The 17,266-nt window shown below is 43.3% G+C and overlaps 1 protein-coding gene across 1 annotated transcript in view; it reads left to right on the forward strand.

Moving 5' to 3' along the window:
• LOC141134077 (uncharacterized) overlaps positions 1–17,266 on the forward strand; it is an 87,824-nt gene that overhangs the window by 43,172 nt on the left and 27,386 nt on the right. Inside the window, exons 3-6 of the mRNA XM_073623664.1 lie at positions 4,191–5,633; positions 10,443–10,526; positions 11,956–12,074; positions 14,505–14,566. Of these exons, the coding sequence (XP_073479765.1) occupies positions 4,191–5,633; positions 10,443–10,526; positions 11,956–12,074; positions 14,505–14,566 (1,708 nt within the window). The remainder of the gene's footprint in view (positions 1–4,190; positions 5,634–10,442; positions 10,527–11,955; positions 12,075–14,504; positions 14,567–17,266) is intronic.

Raw genomic sequence — 17,266 nt, forward strand, 5'->3', positions numbered from 1 at the left:
AAAAACTCTTTGGTTGCTTTTGCAGTATGCTTCGTGTCATTGTCCATCTGCACTGTGAAGCGCTGTCCAATGAGTTCTGAAGCATTTTGCTGAATATAAGCAGATAATATTGCCCAAAACACTTCAGAATTCATCCTGCTGCTTTTGTCAGCAGTCACATCATCAATAAATACAAGAGAACCAGTTCCATTGGCAGCCATACATGCCCACGCCATTACACTACCACCACCATGCTTCACTGATGAGGTGGTATGCTTTGGATCATAAGCAGTTCCTTTCCTTCTCCATACTCTTTTCTTCCCATCACTCTGGTACAAGTCGATCTTGGTCTCATCTGTCCATAGGATGTTGTTCCAGAACTGTGAAGGCTTTTTTAGATGTTGTTTGGCAAACTCTAATCTGGTCTTCCTGTTTTTGAGGCTCACCAATGGTTTACATCTTGTGGTGAACCCTCTGTATTCACTCTGGTGAAGTCATCTCTTGATTGTTGACTTTGACACACATACACCTACCTCCTGGAGAGTGTTCTTGATCTGGCCAACTGTTGTAAAGGGTGTTTTCTTCACCAGGGAAAGAATTCTTTGGTCATCCTCCACAGTTGTTTTCCGTGGTCTTCTGGGTCTTTTGGTGTTGCTGAGCTCACCGGTGCGTTCTTTCTTTTTAAGGATGTTCCAAACACCTGATTTGGCCACACCTAATGTTTTTGCTATCTCTCTGATGTGTTTGTTTTGTTTTTTCAGCCTAATGATGGCTTGCTTCACTGATAGTGACAGCTCTTTGGATCTCATATTGAGAGTTGACAGCAACAGATTCCAAATGCAAATAGCACACTTGAAATGAACTCTGAACCTTTTATCTGCTCCTTGTAAATGGGATAATGAGGGAATTACACACACCTGGCCATGGAACAGCTGAGCAGCCAATTGTCCCATTACTTTTGGTCCCTTAAAAAGTGGGAGGCACATATACAAACTATTGTAATTCCTACACCGTTCACCTGATTTGGATGTAAATACCCTCAAATTAAAGCTGATAGTCTGCAGTTAAAGCACATCTTGTTTGTTTCATTTCAAATCCATTGTGGTGGTGTATAGAGCCAAAATGATTAGAATTGTGTTGATGTCCCAATATTTATGGAACTGACTATATATATATATATATATATATATATATATATATATATATATATATATGTGATCCAGCGCACAGCTGCCGCCCTGTATCGTTAAAACTGCTATAGGATGGTCAGCAACCGGTCAATGTTACTATTATTTATTTTAGGCATTTAGCGATCTTTCGAATAGATGCCAAAAATACCACGTTTGTAGCCATTTAAGCATTTTCTTTTACTGATCTGCATATATAGCTTTTGCTTTCAATATTAATAAACTAGCATCATGTTTAGATCAGTAAAAAAAATAAAAATAAAAACTTCACTACGTCACTGGTCAGTATTTTACTTGTGTACCCACAAATAAACACGAATGGGCGCAAATATGTCCATAAATCTCAACTCTCCTATATTATTTAGCATTGTGAGAGCTAGAAGAATTTTTAAACGCATAAGTCCGTATATGTGCATACTGTATATGGGTGTAAACGTGCACACTATAGGAACTACAGTATATTTATGTTTTTTGGGCAGGAGCTCTCTGACAAGAAGATCCAGCATAGTTACATAGTTACATAGTTACATAGTTAGTAAGGTTAAATAAAGACACCAGTCCATCCAGTTCAACCTGAGTGAGTGTGGGTGCGTCCCTACAATTATCCCTATTTTTATTTAGGGTACCCATATAGTGCCATCAATTTATGCAGCGCTCCACATATACATCGCACACTGACATCGGTCCCTACCCTCAAGGAGCCCGCAATCCAAGGTCCCCAACTCACATTCATATACTAGGGCCAATTTTGGACAGAAGCCAATTAACCTACCAGCATGTCTTTGGAGTGTGGGAGGAAACCGGAGTACCCGGAGGAAACCCACGCAGGCACAGGGAGAACATGCAAACTCCAGGCAGGTAGTGTCATGGTTGGGATTTGAACCAGTGACCCTTTTTACTGCTAGGCGAGAGTGCTACCCACTACACCACTGTGCCGCCCACTGTGCATTCATGCATCAGTATTGTGTGCAAGAACTCTTATATAGCATGGACAATTTACACAGAGCTTTACATACTTTACATTCACACAAGTCCCTGCCTGCCCTCAAGAAGCTTAAAATTTAAGGTCCCTATCTTGCATGCATAAATAAATCACACATGCAAACACTCTAAAATTGAAAGTTGAAAATAGTACATGAATGCCTGCAAAACTATGAGTCTTGTGGCTTTTCCAGAAGGTCTCCCAGCTGCTGTGCAAACACAAAACAGGACTGGGGATTCTCTATGGCGCCTTGGTTTCAGCTCCTCTGACTACACAGCTCTGAGGTCATAAGCTTTGCACACCTTCCTCTTCCCATGTGTAGCCAGGTGGTTGCCTAAGAATGGAGAGTGAGAGAAACACTGGTTGTAACTGCTCTCTCTATCTGCTACACTTTTGTTCTGAACTGGTTAACCGCTACAGTGTATAAGCAAGAGGAGGGAACTGCTGAGCAGGGAGAGTTTGATAGAGTTTAATAAACTGAGTCAGGCATCGCTGCACTGTGGGAACTGTGGTCCAGAGGAGAGAGAATCTACTGTAATTGAGAGCCTTTGAACTGCATTTCCCAGAGGGAGATTGACAAGTAGAGGGGAGAAAAGCCACATTTTCTCAAGCTGTACAGGACACAGCTGCCTCTTGCCATGAGGGAGACTGGAGAGTGCACATCGCTTTCCTCTGTGCACCATGACTGCTGCATATTGACATGCCTGAGCAGGATTGGGAGCACTGAGTTCAAGGGTACTGACAGACAGAGTCACCTGGGTGCAGGACAGAGAGTAGACTTATTGCTGTGTGACTGGATGGTGAGCTGCAATATTGCTGGGACTGGTGAGCTGCTGCTGTGAGGATTTACTATCAGCTTCTAGAGAGACTGGCTTTAGGAACTGACCATACAGACACCTAGTAGCCTTATTGCTGTCTGCAGGTTTGACTGGGCCTATTCTCATGTACACCAACAGTACAACTAGGCCCCAACATTAGCCATCTGAAGAGTTAGGACTAAAGACAGTCCCTTTACAGCTGCTAAAAATAATCCTTCTCCTATTGATTATGCTAAGAGGTACCTCTCAGGGTACATTGCACATATCCTAACCATTCTCCTAGACTGCACTCTAGACTAATTATAGTATTATTATTCACATTGCAGTTAATGCTTATATGCACTGTTTATTGTTGACTTTGATGATTCATGAGTTAACCCCAGTCTAGTGGTACTGAACTTTATTCTAAGTTAACTTGGCATAATGATTATATTGTCTAGCGGACTGCAGATGAACCTACCTTTGGTGTTCATTTATGCTCAAACCACCATTTATTCTAACTTATACCAATACATTGAGTTCATTTACCACTAAATTGGGGTTTATTTACTAAAGCTGGAGAGTGCAAAATCAGGCTCACTTCTGCACACAAATCAATCAGCTTCTAAATTCCGCTTGTTCAATTAAGCTTTGGCAATGAAACCTGGAAGCTGGTTGGTTTCTATGCAGAAGTGAGCCTGATTTTGCACTCCCCAGCTTTGGAAAATAAGCCCCATTGCGTCTATTTCCTGGTGCTAATCCACGGCCAAGTTACAGGTATCTATAATATTTGTGTACTTACAAGTGCTTGTAGTAACTTTCATTCAGCCAGGTATGTCAGAGGGGCTGAGGTTGTTCTTGGAGTTGAGGCACAGAACAAAGAACCCAAATTACTAAGTGGCTCCTTCAGGGGTAGGGCTACATTTGTCATTACGATCCTATAATTGCATAAAGGGGCAAAGACCATCACAGTCCTGGTTCCTCCCAGTCTTGACCCCTGTTTCTCCCTTATTTGTTGACAGCAACATTTATATTAGGAAACAAGTGGCTGATAAAGAGCAGGAGAGAATGGGGATTAGGGTGGAGGTAGAACCACCCTTTTATATACCTATTAACCAGCACTGCAGGGAAACTGGGGCAGCATTTTCTCCAGGAAAGAAAAGTATTTCAGTTTATATTTGAGTGTAACTTTTCTTGAAAGTCAATATTTTTCTTAGTAACAAATATCACTGATTGTCATTTTAGGAACAATGTACCATTATTCGGAAATTCGAACAGGAAGCATTGTCTGCGAGGATATACCCGAATGCATAGAACCTCCAGAGTGTGAAATAATCTATGTAGTGACAGGCTGTTCTACAACCAGACAGGACACTACAAATGATTGTGAGCCAATAACTGAGGAACCTACAGACTGTGACTCAACAACCAACAGCCAACCAACAACTGAATTTTCACCTTTCAGTTTTACAACCAATATAACACAAGTCAGTCACACACCGACAATGTCAGAAGAAACTGTCACTGGTACGAAAGAGCCAACATCTACTGATAGTACGGCAACAGGTGAAACTGTAGACCCAACAATCAACTCATTGAGAACAACTTTGGAGACTGATAGATCAATTGTGACAGAAACAACTGAAAATACAGGAATCGCATTGGGTTCCACACAAATAACACCAGTCAGTGGCACTCAGTCAACAACAGACAAAACAATGCACACTTTTAATAATACTATGCAGTCATCCAAAGCTACAACCATAAAAGACAACACGCGTGAAACTACAGCCACAGGTAGTACAACCTCAAAGAGCAAGGCAACAACAGGTTCAGAGACCCCCACAAGTCAATTTACTGATAGTCGAAGGCCAGAAGATACAGCAACCACAATTGGTTCCACAGGAGTAACACCAGTCTTTGACACTCAGTCAACAACGGAAGTAACGTTCACAAAAATAAATACTTTAACTGAAACAACAACGTCAAAGAGTGATACATCAGAAACACCATTAAATAATCTTGTGAAAACATCTGAAGCTACAACCATAAGAGACAGCACGCCTGGAACTGCAGCCACAGGTAGTACAACCTCAAATAGCAAAGCAACACCAGGGTCAGGGACCTCTGCAAGTCATGCTACAGGATTACAATTTACTGATAGTCAAAGAACAACAGAACATACAGCAACCACATTTGGTTCCACAAAAGTAACACCAAGCAGTGACACTCAGGCAACAACAGAAGTAACATTCACAAAAATTAACACATTAACTGAAGCAAAAACATCAAAGAGTGATACATCGCAAACACCATTTATTATGACTATGGAGACATCTGAAGCTACAACCATAAAAGACAGCACATTTTCAACTGCAGCCAAAGGTACTACAACCTCAAATACCAAGGTAACAACACCATCAGAGACCCCCACAAGTCATACTACAAGATCACAATTTACTGATAGCCGAAGAACGATGGAATATACAGGAACCACATTTGGTTCCACAGAAATAACACCGGTCAGTGGCACTCAGACAACAACAGAAGTAACATTCACAACAATTAGCACTTTAACTGAATCAAGAACATCAAAGAGTGATACATCACAAACACCATTTAATATGACTATGGAGACATCTGAAGCTACAACCATAAAAGACAGCACGTCCACAACTGCAGCCACAGGTACTACAACCTCAAATAGCAAGGCAACAACACCATCAGAGACCCCCAAAAGTGATACTACAAGATCACAATTAACTGATACCCGAAGAACGATGGAACATACAGAAACCACATTTGGTTCCACAGAAATAACACCAGGTAGCAGTTGCGGTCCGTGCATTGTGGCTGCACGGGCGCCGCCTCTCCTATCCCTGCTGCCGCCTCCCTATCCATGGGCCCAGCCCCTTTCAGGACGCCGGACGCATGGATTCCTATAGCGGGGGCGGGAGGGGGTGTATATTTTGATGCACCTGATTAGAGCCAGAGGCTCTAATAGGCTTTAAAAAAGGGTTGGCTTGGGGTGCAGAGAGTGTGCCCTGATCCCACCAAATTGTGTGACCATAGCGAATGAATATTCGCTATTTTCACACCGCATTGCCTCCCCACCAATCTGGAGGCAGGTCAGTGAGACCTGTTTCCTGATTGGCCAAAGCGCCAGGCATTCCTAGTGGATGCTCAGCGCTTTGGCGGATGTAGGACAGAGCGGAGCAAGCTGAAAAGAGGAGCGTAGACGCCGGAGAAGAGGACACTCCTCCTGCACGGGGTGTCCCGCGATCCATCCGCGGGGGCGTGTGACCGGGGGGGGGGGGTGGGAGTGGGGTGTCCTGGGATCCATCTGCGGGGGGGGGGGGGGGGATTGGGCACACTAGCAGTATTTGATGGGCAGACTGGCAGCATTTGGTGGGAACACTGGCAGCATATGATGGGCAGACTGGCACCATTTGATGAGCAAACTGGCAGCATTTGATGGGCACACTGGCAGCATATGGTGGACACACTGGCAGCATATGATAGGCAGACTGGCAGCATATGATGGGCACACTGGCAGCATATGATGGGCACACTGGCAGCATTTGATGGGCACACTGGCAGTGTATGATGGGCAGACTGGCAGCGTATGATGGGCACACTGGCAGCATTTGGTGGGCACACTGGCAGCTTATGATGGGCACACTGGCAGCATTTGATGGGCACACTGGCAGCATATGATGGGCAGACTGGCAACATTTGATGGTCACACTGGCAGCATATGATGGGCACACTGGCAGCATATGATGGGCACACTGGCAGCATATGATAGGCAGACTGGCAGCATTTTATGGGCACTCTGGCAGCATTTGATGGGCACACTGGCAGCATATGATGGGCAGACTGGCAGCATTTGATGGGCACACTGGTAGCATATGATGGGCACAGTGGCAGCATATGATGGGCACACTGGCAGCATTTGATGGGCAGACTGGAAGCATTTGATGGGCACACTGGCAGCATATGATGGGCACACTGGCAGCGTTTGATGGCACAGTGGCAGCTTTCAATGGGCACAGTGGCAGCATTGTTTGGCACAGTGGCAGCGTTTGATGGGCACAGTGGCTGCTAATGATTGCACAGTGGCAGCATTTGAGGGCACAGTGGCAGCATTTGAGAGCACAGTGGCAGCGTTTAATGGCACAGTGGCAGCGTTTATTGGCCACAGTGGCAGCATGTGATGGCACAGTGGCAGCGCTTGATGGGCACAGTGGCTGCAATTGATGGCACAGTGGCAGCATTTCAGGGCACAGTGGCTGCATTTGATGGGCACAGTGGCAGCGTTTGAGGGCACAGTGGCAGCATTTGAGGGCACAGTGGCAGCATTTGAGGGCACAGTGGCAGTGTGTGATGGGCACAGTGGCAGTGTTTGATGGGCACAGTGGCAGCGTTTGATGGGCACAGTGGCTGCAATTAATTATTTTTTTTTCCAAATTTTTTTACACCCCCAAAAATTTTGAGCACCAGTTGCCACTGCCAGGCAGTGGCACTCAGGCAACAACAGAAGTAACATTCACAAAAATTAATACTTTAACTGAAGCAAGAACATCATAGAGTGATACATCACAAACACCATTTATTATGACTATGGAGACATCTGAAGCTACAACCATAAAAGACAGCATGTCCACAACTGCAGCCCCAGGAACTACAACCTCAAATACCAAGGTAACAGCACCATCAGAGACCCCCAGAAGTCATACTACAAGATCACAATTTACTGATAGCCAAAGAACGTTGAAACCTACTAGAACCACATTTGGTTCCACAGAAATAACACCAGGCAGTGGCACTCAGGCAACAACAGAATTAACATTCACAAAAATTAGCACTTGAACTGAGGAATGAACATCAAAGAGTGATAGATCACATACACCATTTAATAATACTGTAGCGACATCTGAAGCTACAACCATAAAAGACAGCACATTTTCAACTGCAGCCAAAGATAGTACAACCTCAAATACTAAGGTAACAACACCATCAGAGACCCCCAGAAGTCATACTACAAGATCACAATTTACCGATAGCCGAAGAACGATGGAACATACAGGAACCACATTTGGTTCCACAGAAATAACACTAGCCAGTGGCACTCAGGCAGCAACAGAAGTAACATTCACAAAAATTAACACTTTAATTGAAGCAAAAACATCAAAGAGTGATACATCAAAAACACCATTTATTATGACTATGGAGACATCTTAAGCTACAACCATAAAAGACAACGTGTCCACAACTGCAGCCACAGGTACTACATCCTCAAATACCAAGGTAACAACACCATCAGAAACCCCCAGAAGTCATACTACAAGATCACAATTTACTGATAGTCAAATAATGATGGAACATACTGGAACCACATTTGGTTCCACAGAAATAACACCAGTCAGTGGCACTCAGGCAACAACAGAAGTAACATTCACAAAAATAATTAACATTTTAAACGAAACAACAACATCAAAGAGTGATAAATCACAAACACCATTTATTATTACAATGGAGACATCTGAAGCTACAACCATAAAAGACAGCACGCTGGCAACTGCAGCCACAGGTACTACAACCCCAAATAGCAAGGTAACTATGGGGTCAGACCCTTCCACAAATCATACTACAAGAACACTATTTACCGATAATCAAATAACGACGGACGATATTGGAATCACACATGATTCCACACAAATAGCACAAGACAATAATGGAAGCAAATTTCACAAAAATAAACACTTTAACCGAAACAGCAACATCAAAGAGTGACATGACAGCAGTGTCAGTACCTTCACTGAGTGTAGGTGAGGTTCACCAATCACTCATAGCAAGCCCATATCAAAAACTACAGTCACAGAATCCAGTTCTTTGAAACCAACCACAACCAAAGAAACTTCAACACCAAGTACAGCAACTAGTCAGACAACCAAGACACCTGTTACTGGTATTCATGGGACGTCCACAGAAAGCAATACAACAACACAGACAGAAACTACTTTTAATCACTCCACACAGTCATCGGTCAGTTATGGTATAGAAGCTTTTACAGCAACAACAGCAGCCAAACAAAATACAATTACAAAAGATCTAACAGGTAGAGCTAGTGTTACTGTAATTACTGCAGAAAGTAGCAGACTTAGGAAAGTGAACAGTGAAACAACTTTTAGAGGGGTGTCATGTAGGGAAATAAGGAGATTCACCTTGCTGCTTCTTCCTATTATTTTGAGTGAGTTGTAGTCCCTCTTCTTCTAGAGTTGGATATATAAGAAGCTGGATGGAGGTCAGAGGGTTGGTTGGAGTAGTGAGTGATGTGCCACAAACAGGGAATGCAATCTATCTGTTCTGGGCCTTTGTGGGAAGGTTTGGGACCTTCCATGTCCAGATGTAGCAGCTCTGTGTATTTGCCTTATTTTGATGGGGAACACTGTGAAAACTTTCCCCCTAAGTGGACTACACTTAGGGAGTGCAGGGATTCTGTTGGAGGATACCCCATTAGGTGTATAAAAGATGGACACCGGTTTTTTTCGCAGTAGACGTTGCTATGTGACTTACAGTGCTTCGTGTTATCAGTTATGTTCCAGTAAAGCAAAAGAAAATGGAAGGACTAGGACTTGTATCTTCTTTACTGTGTGGCCTATACCTTGTGGAGTTAGTACAGTAGTTGAGTTTGGGAGGGGCTGGGAGAGATTGGAAGAAGAAAGGTCAGGCCGCCATGTAACATAGTTGTGTACCCTAGCTGAACCATGTTCCTGCAGCTTTTGGGCCAGATATCTGTAATTTCCATTGTTCTTTGAATATCAGTACATTGTTATCTTGTAACATTACTTGTGGGGGTCCCTGGCCTTCTGTTATCTTGCTATTTGAGGTTGTGTGGCTACAGTTTCAGAAATGTTGTGTTTTATGGTTGTAGCTTCAGATATGTCCATAATAATAATAAATGGTACTTCTGATGTATCACTGTTTAAAGTTGTGTCAGTTAAAGTGTGTATTTGTGTGAACCTTACTTCTGTTGTTGCCCGAGTGCCAGAAGGTGGTGCTACTTCTGTGGAGATCTCTGCTAACTTCCTGTCCCATGGCCGAAACAGGAAGTGAGAAGGAATTCCTCAAAAGTGAGGGAATGCCTGGTTGCAACCAGAACCCATTGGAAGGGTTAAATATTGGAAGGGAGCGAAGGGTTAAATCTGGTAGACTGATATGGGGCAGTACAGGCTGCCGGGGAACTCTTTCTTCAGTCTGATATGCTTACCTGTAGTTGGTGAAAGGTTGGTAACAGGAAGAGTAGGAGCTGTGACACCAGGCCAGGTGAGCAGATGGTAGGCTATGGGTGCACTTGGGTTATAAAATGCTACACCAATCCATTGGAAGTTGATGCTCTACCCCTGACAGGTAATCAGTAAGAGACCAAGCCTTCAATTTGTTGTTGAAAAATCTCATTTTTTTTATACTAATCCTCATGTTCTCCATTCACAGCACCCTGTGAGGGCATGAGATGTCCCTGTTCCAAGTACCTATATGGAAAGAATTGCACGTTCATTCAGGATGATATCAGATTAGGTAAACTGCATTTGTTGTCTAATATTATTCCATCACTTTGGTCAGAATTTCAATAAACCAAATTTTGTCACAGATGTTGTAACCCAATACCTTTTCCATAACAGGAATCATGCTATGGTGACCAACAGTCATTTGGTTTACAGTAGAGGTTATCATGATGGAAAAACCTTTAAAAGGCTAAAGTATTGGGTATCATCAAACAAATTTGTTTGTTCTGACCTTTTTTTCATCCTTTGTTCATCTCAGAGCTGGAGACACCTACTGTGCAGATTTTTTGCAGCCATTTCTTGTTTACATGCACGCCCACAATGGCTGCATGGCATTTCTAAGGGTGGTATTCCTGATGGTGACATCAGTGGACCATGCCTGTGTAATGTGTGTTGAAATAAACCACCATAGCATGGCATAGGAGGGTGCTATGGTGAAATGACGAACGGTACTGCTAAAGCCACGACATCACCCGCACACCATCACCCGCACACCATCACCCACACACCATGTTCAAGCTTTCTGTAGGTGACATTAGAGTGTCCAGTGTGCTTATCTGAACATAGGTTGCTTATTTTTTCGATCAGACTTACTGTATGTGTGTCGAAATTGCCCCTTGCATTCTTCTTTAAAAGCCCACATGACAGGGTGGCACAACAGTTGTCACTGTAATGCCCTGTACACACAATAGGATTTTCCGACAACAAAATCCATGTTTTTTTTCCGACGGATGTTGGCTCAAACTTGTCTTGCATACACACTTTCACACAAATCTTGTCGGAAATTCCGAACGTCAAGAACGCGGTGACCTACAACGCGTACGACGAGCCGAGAAAAATGAAGTTTAATAGCCAGTGCGCCTCTTCTGCTTGATTCCGAGCATGCGTGGAACTTTGTGCGTTTGAATTTTGTATACGCGTTTGGAATTTCCAACAACTGATTTAGTTGTCGGAAAATTTGTGAACCAGCTCTCCAATTTTGTGGGATGGAAATTCCGATGGAAAATGTCCGATGGAGCCTACACACGGTCAGAATTTCCACCAACAAGCTCCCATAGAACATTTTCCATCTGAAAATCTTATCGTGTGTACAGGGCATAACAGTTACCAAGGTAAAAGCTGCACATTTCAAATGATTAAAAATATGTTTGAAATTAGATTAACATGTTTAGTGTTATATGAGGCTTTAGTAATTGGGTCTACATATACTTTAAAGCCAACTTCATGCTTTGCCTTGCAGTAAGATGTGTTAAAATGCATTACCCCACGGTAACACATGATTGGCAGTGCGGTAAAACAACTCATGTTGGTTCTTTATTTGCTGCAGGACTTAGCTGTAAAGTTAGCTATACACTTAGAAAACTGTTTCTGGGAGGGGATTACACCGATGTAAAGAGACCATGATGGTCATCACTAAACCAGCTTTCTGTCCCTCTCTCCAGATAAGGTCAATACCAAACTGGCAGTTACAGTTCATGTGGAAAATTGGAATTTTACATCAGAACTGGAGGATAAAACATCCCAGGCATACCATACCTTCCAAAAACAGTTCACAGAAGAGGTATGATTGTGGACAGTAGAAATAATGGTGCAGCCATGACACAAGATTCATAGAGGTTTTCTAATGAAGCAATCCTCCTTTCACTCCTATCATCTCTCCTTCTTTCCTTTCTTCTCCTCTGGTCTAATCTCCTACCTTCTTCTTTTCCTTCTCACTTCTCCTATTCTTTCTTTCAATCCTTTTAATCTGCCCTCTCTTCTCTTCTCTCTTGTCTTTACCTGTTCATCTTCCTCTCTTCCCCTACCCTTTCTTCTCTCCTCTGTCATTTCCTCTCCACCCTCCCCTCTTCCGCTTCCTTTTCTTCTCTCCTCTGTCATTTCCTCTCCACCCTTTCCCTCTTTCCCTTCCTTCTCTTCTCTCCTGTCTTTTCTGCTCCGGCTTCCTCTCTTTCCCTTCTTCTCCTTCCTCAACTTCTCTCCTCTCTTTCCCTTCCCTTCTCTCCTCTCCTTCCTTCCCTTCTTTCCCTTCTTCTGCTTCGTTCACTCTCTCTCTCTCTCTCTCTCCCATCCTCTCATTGTCTGCCCCTTCATTCCTCTCCTACCCTTATTTCCCTTTCTATCCTCTAATCTCTTCTTTGTTTATTACCTTTTCCTTTACCTCTCCTTTTATCTCCCATGCCTTTATCTCTCTCTACCTATGTTTTCCCCCTCTCCTTTATTTTCACCTCTTCTCTCTCCTCTCCTCTCCCCTTCCCTTTTGTATTTTCCTCCTCCCCCTCCTCATATTCCCCTTTATCTTCTTTGTTTATCTTTTCTGCCTTGTCTCCTTTATCTCCTGTACTCCCCCTTTCCCTCCTCTCTTCTGTGCTCTTCTTTTCTTCCTTCTATCCATTTTATCCCCACTACTCTAATGTCCCCTTTCCTTCTCTCTCCCTTCTACTCTCCTTTTATTTCCTCTACCTTTATCTCTTTTTTCTCTTCTCCCTTCTCTTCCCCTTTCATATTCTCTCCCTTTTCCCAACCAGATCTTCTCCCTTCTTATATTCTGTTTGTCCTCCTCTCTCTACACTCCTATGTGCTTTTCTTTGTTTTCCTTTCTCTCTCCTTTTTATCTCCTTTACCCTTATCTCCCCTTCCCTTCTCTCCCAACTTCTCTCCTTTTATCTCTCTTTTCTCTTCTTCCTCTTCTCCTCTCCTTTCTCTCCTCTTCTTCCTCCTCTCTTCTTCTTTCTACTCTCCTCTCTTCTCATTCCTCCTCTTCTCTCCTTTCCTCTCTTTTTTTTCCTCACCTCCTCTTCTTCCTCCTCTCCTCTTCATCCTCCTCTCCTCCTCTTCTTCTTCCTCTCCTTTTCTTCCTCCTCTCCTTTCCTCTCCTCTTCTTCTTGCTCTTCTCTCGTCCTCTCCCCTCCTTCCTCCTCTCCTCTTCTTCTTCCTCTCCTTTTCTTCTTCCTCTCCTCTCCTTTCCTCTCCTTCCTCCTCTCCTCTTCTTCTTCCTCTCCTTTTCTTCCTCCTCTCCTTTCCTCTCCTTCCTCCTCTCCTCTTCTTCTTGCTCTCCTCTCCTCCTGTATCCTCCCTATACCCTTCTCACCATCTCCTTTCTCCTCATATTTTATCTCCTTTGCCTTGTCTCCTTTACCTTTTCTCCTTCCTGTTTCCCTCATCTCTCTTGTGCTCTTGTTTTTTCCCATCTTCTCTCCTTTTTTCTTCTCTGCCATTATCTCACCTTCCCATCCTCTTCCTTCTTCTCTCCTTTTATCTCCTCTCTCTTTATCTTTCTTTTCTCTTCTCCCTTCTCTCCCCCTACCCTCCTCTGCCTTTACCTCCTCTCCTTCCTCCTCTTCTTCCTCTTTCCCTCCTCTCCCCTGTGCTCTTTGACACTTCCTATAAGATAAGTCGCATCCTATTGTCGACAATGGAACCATTTATATCACCACGACTCATGTTGCAGAGATTATAAAAAAGGTTCCTGCGCTACTTTTTTACCGATTTCATGGCAATGAAATCGGCAGTGTAAATCGCACCGACGTGTGCTTTGAAATTGCGCTGAAGTAGCACAATTTCAAAGTCGCGCCGGTGTGAATGAGGGCTTACTCCCCCTTACCCTCCTCTCTCTCCTTTTATCTCCCCTACCTTTATCTCTCTTTTCTCTTCTCTCACTGTTTCCTACTCTAGCCCCTTCTCTCCTTTTTCTGTCATTATATAATGTTGCCCATTTGTTTGATAAACAGAAATGTGATCTACATGATCCAAGCTAAAGCTGGCAACACATGTTGCAATCTGATTGTACAATCTTCTTTCAATTTACAGTCCCAACAGCTAGGGTCTAACTGATTGGACGTAAATAGAATTCATTGCTTGGGCAAGCCTCACGCCTCAGTCATTGGTACTGTAAATCTTAAGGAAATTGTATAGTCAGATTGTAGGGTGTGTGGCCAGCACTAGGGGTTGATTATCACCAAATCTTATGTATTGCTGTTATGTTCTTTTCCAGATAAAAGCTTTCTATAACCGCAAGATTTCCAATTTTAAGGATGTAAAAATCATCAAAACCAGGTGAGACCTATAATATTCTTTGGATTACAGAAATGACAGTACAGTGACTTGAAAAAGTATTTATACCCTTTGAAATTTTCCACATTTTGTCATGTTACAACCAAAAACGTAAATGTATTTTATTGGGATTTTATGTGATAGACCAACACAAAGGGGCACATAATTGTGAAGTGGAAGGAAAATAATAAATGGTTTTCAATTTTTTTTTTTTACAAATAAATATGTGAAAAGTGTGACGTGTATTTGTATTCAGCCCCCTTAACTCTGATACCCCCTAACTAAAATCTAATGGAACCAATTGCCTTCAGAAGTCACCTAATTAGTAAATAGAGTCCACCTGTGCTTAATTTACAGTATCTCACAAAAGTGAGTACACCCTTTACACTTTTGTAAATATCTTATTCTATCTTTTCATGTGACAACACTGAAGAAATGACACTTTGCTACAATGTAAAGTAGTGAGTGTACAGCTTGTATAACAGTGTAAATTTGCTGTCCCCTCAAAATAACTCAACACAGAACCATTAATGTCTAAACCGCTGGCAACAGAAGTGAGTACACCCCTAAGTGAAAATGTCCAAATTGGGCCCAAAGTGTCAATATTTTGTGTGGCCACCATTATTTTACAGCACTGCCTAGAGGGTTACTTTTGGGCATGGAGTTCACCAGAGCTTCACAGGTTGCCACTGGAGTCCTCTTCCACTAATCCATGATGACATCACGGAGCTGGTGGATGTTAGAGACCTTGCGCTCCTCCATCTTCCATTTGAGGATGCTCACAGATGCTCAATAGGGTTTAGGTCTGGAGACATGCTTAGCAAGTCCATCACCTTTACCCTCAGCTTCTTTAGCAAGGCAGTGGTGGTCATCTTGGAGGTGTGTTTGGGGTCGTTATCGTGTTGCAATACTGCCCTGCAGCCCAGTCTCCGAAAGGAAGGATCATGCTCTACTTCAGTATGTTACAGTACATGTTGGCATTCATGGTTCCCTCAATGAACTGTAGCTCCCCAGTGCCGGCAGCACTCATGCAGCCCCAGACCATGACACTCCCACCACCATGCTTGACTGTAGGCAAGACACACTTGTCTTTGTACTCCTCACCTGGTTGCCTCCACACACGCCTGACACCATCTGAATCAAATAAGTTTATCTTGGTCTCATCAGACTCATCAGACTACAAGACATAGTTCTTCAGCAAACTGTTTGCAGGCGTTCTTGTGCATCATCTGTAGAAGAGGCTTCCTTGTGGGAAGACAGCCATGCAGACCAATTTGATGCAGTGTGCGGTGTATTGAGCACTGACAGGCTGACCCCCCCCCCCCAACCACTGTAGCATTGCTGACAGCACTCATACGTCTATTTCCCAAAGACAACCTCTGGATATGATGCTGAGCATGTGCACTCAACTTCTTTGGTCAACCGTGGCAAGGCTTGTTCTGAGTGGAACCTGTCCTGTTAAACCACTGTACGATCTTGGCCAACGTACTGTAGCTCAGTTTCAGGGCCTTGGCAATCTTATTATAGCCTAGGCCATCTTTATGTAGAGCAACAATTCTTTTTTTTCAGATCCTCAGTGAGTTCTTTGCCATGAGGTGCCATGTTGAACTTCCAGTGACCAGTATGAGAGAGTGAGAGTGATAACACCAAATTTAACACACCTGCTCCCCATTCACACCTGAGACCTTGTAACACTGACGAGTCAAATGACACTGGGGAGGGAAAATGGCTAATTGGGCCCAATTTGGACATTTTCACTTAGGGGTGTACTCACTTTTGTTGCCAGTGGTTTAGACATTAATGACTGGGTGTTGAGTTATTTTGAGGGGACAGCAAATTTACACTGTTATACAAGATGTACACTCACTACTTTACAGCAGTGTCATTTCTTCAGTGTTGTCACATGAAAAGATAGAATAAAATATTTACAAAAATGTGAGGGGTGTACTCACTTTTGTGAGATACTGTAATCTCAGTATAAATACAGCTGTTCTGTGAAGCCCTCAGAGGTTTGTTATAGAATCTTAGGGAAAAAAACAGCATCATATAGGCCAAGGAACACATCAGACAGGTCAGGCTAGGTTATAAAAAATATCCCAAGCTTTGAATATCTCATGGAGCACTGTTCAATACATCATCCAATGAATCATGGAAAGAGTATGGCATAACTGTAAACCTACCAAGACATGGCCGTCCACCTAAACTGACAGGCCGGGCAAGGAGAGCATTAATCAGAGAAGCAGCCAAGAGGCCCATGGTAACTCTGGAGGAGCTGCAGAAATCCACAGCTCAGGTGGGAGAATCTGTCCACAGGACAACTATTAGTCCTGCACTCCACAAATCTGGCCTTTATGGAAGAGTGGCAAGAAGAAAGCCATTGTTGAAAGAAAGCCCTAAGAAGTCCCGTTTGCAGTTTGCGAGAAGCCATGTGGGGGACATAGCAATCATGTGGAAGAAGGTGCTCTGGTCAGATGAGACCAAAATTTAACTTTTTGGGATAAAAGCAAAACGCTATGTGTGGTGGAAAACTAACACTGCACATCACCCTGAGCACACCATCCCCACCGTGAAACATGGTGGTGGCAGCATCCTGTTGTGGGGATGCTTTTCTTCAGCAGGGACAGGGAAGCTGGTCAGAGTTAATGGGAAGATGAATGGAGTCATATACAGGGTAATCTTAGAAGAAAACCTGTTAGAGTCTCC

The sequence above is a fragment of the Aquarana catesbeiana genome, linkage group LG03, assembly GCF_042186555.1.
Source record: "Aquarana catesbeiana isolate 2022-GZ linkage group LG03, ASM4218655v1, whole genome shotgun sequence".
In the NCBI taxonomy this organism is placed as follows: Eukaryota; Metazoa; Chordata; class Amphibia; order Anura; family Ranidae; genus Aquarana; species Aquarana catesbeiana.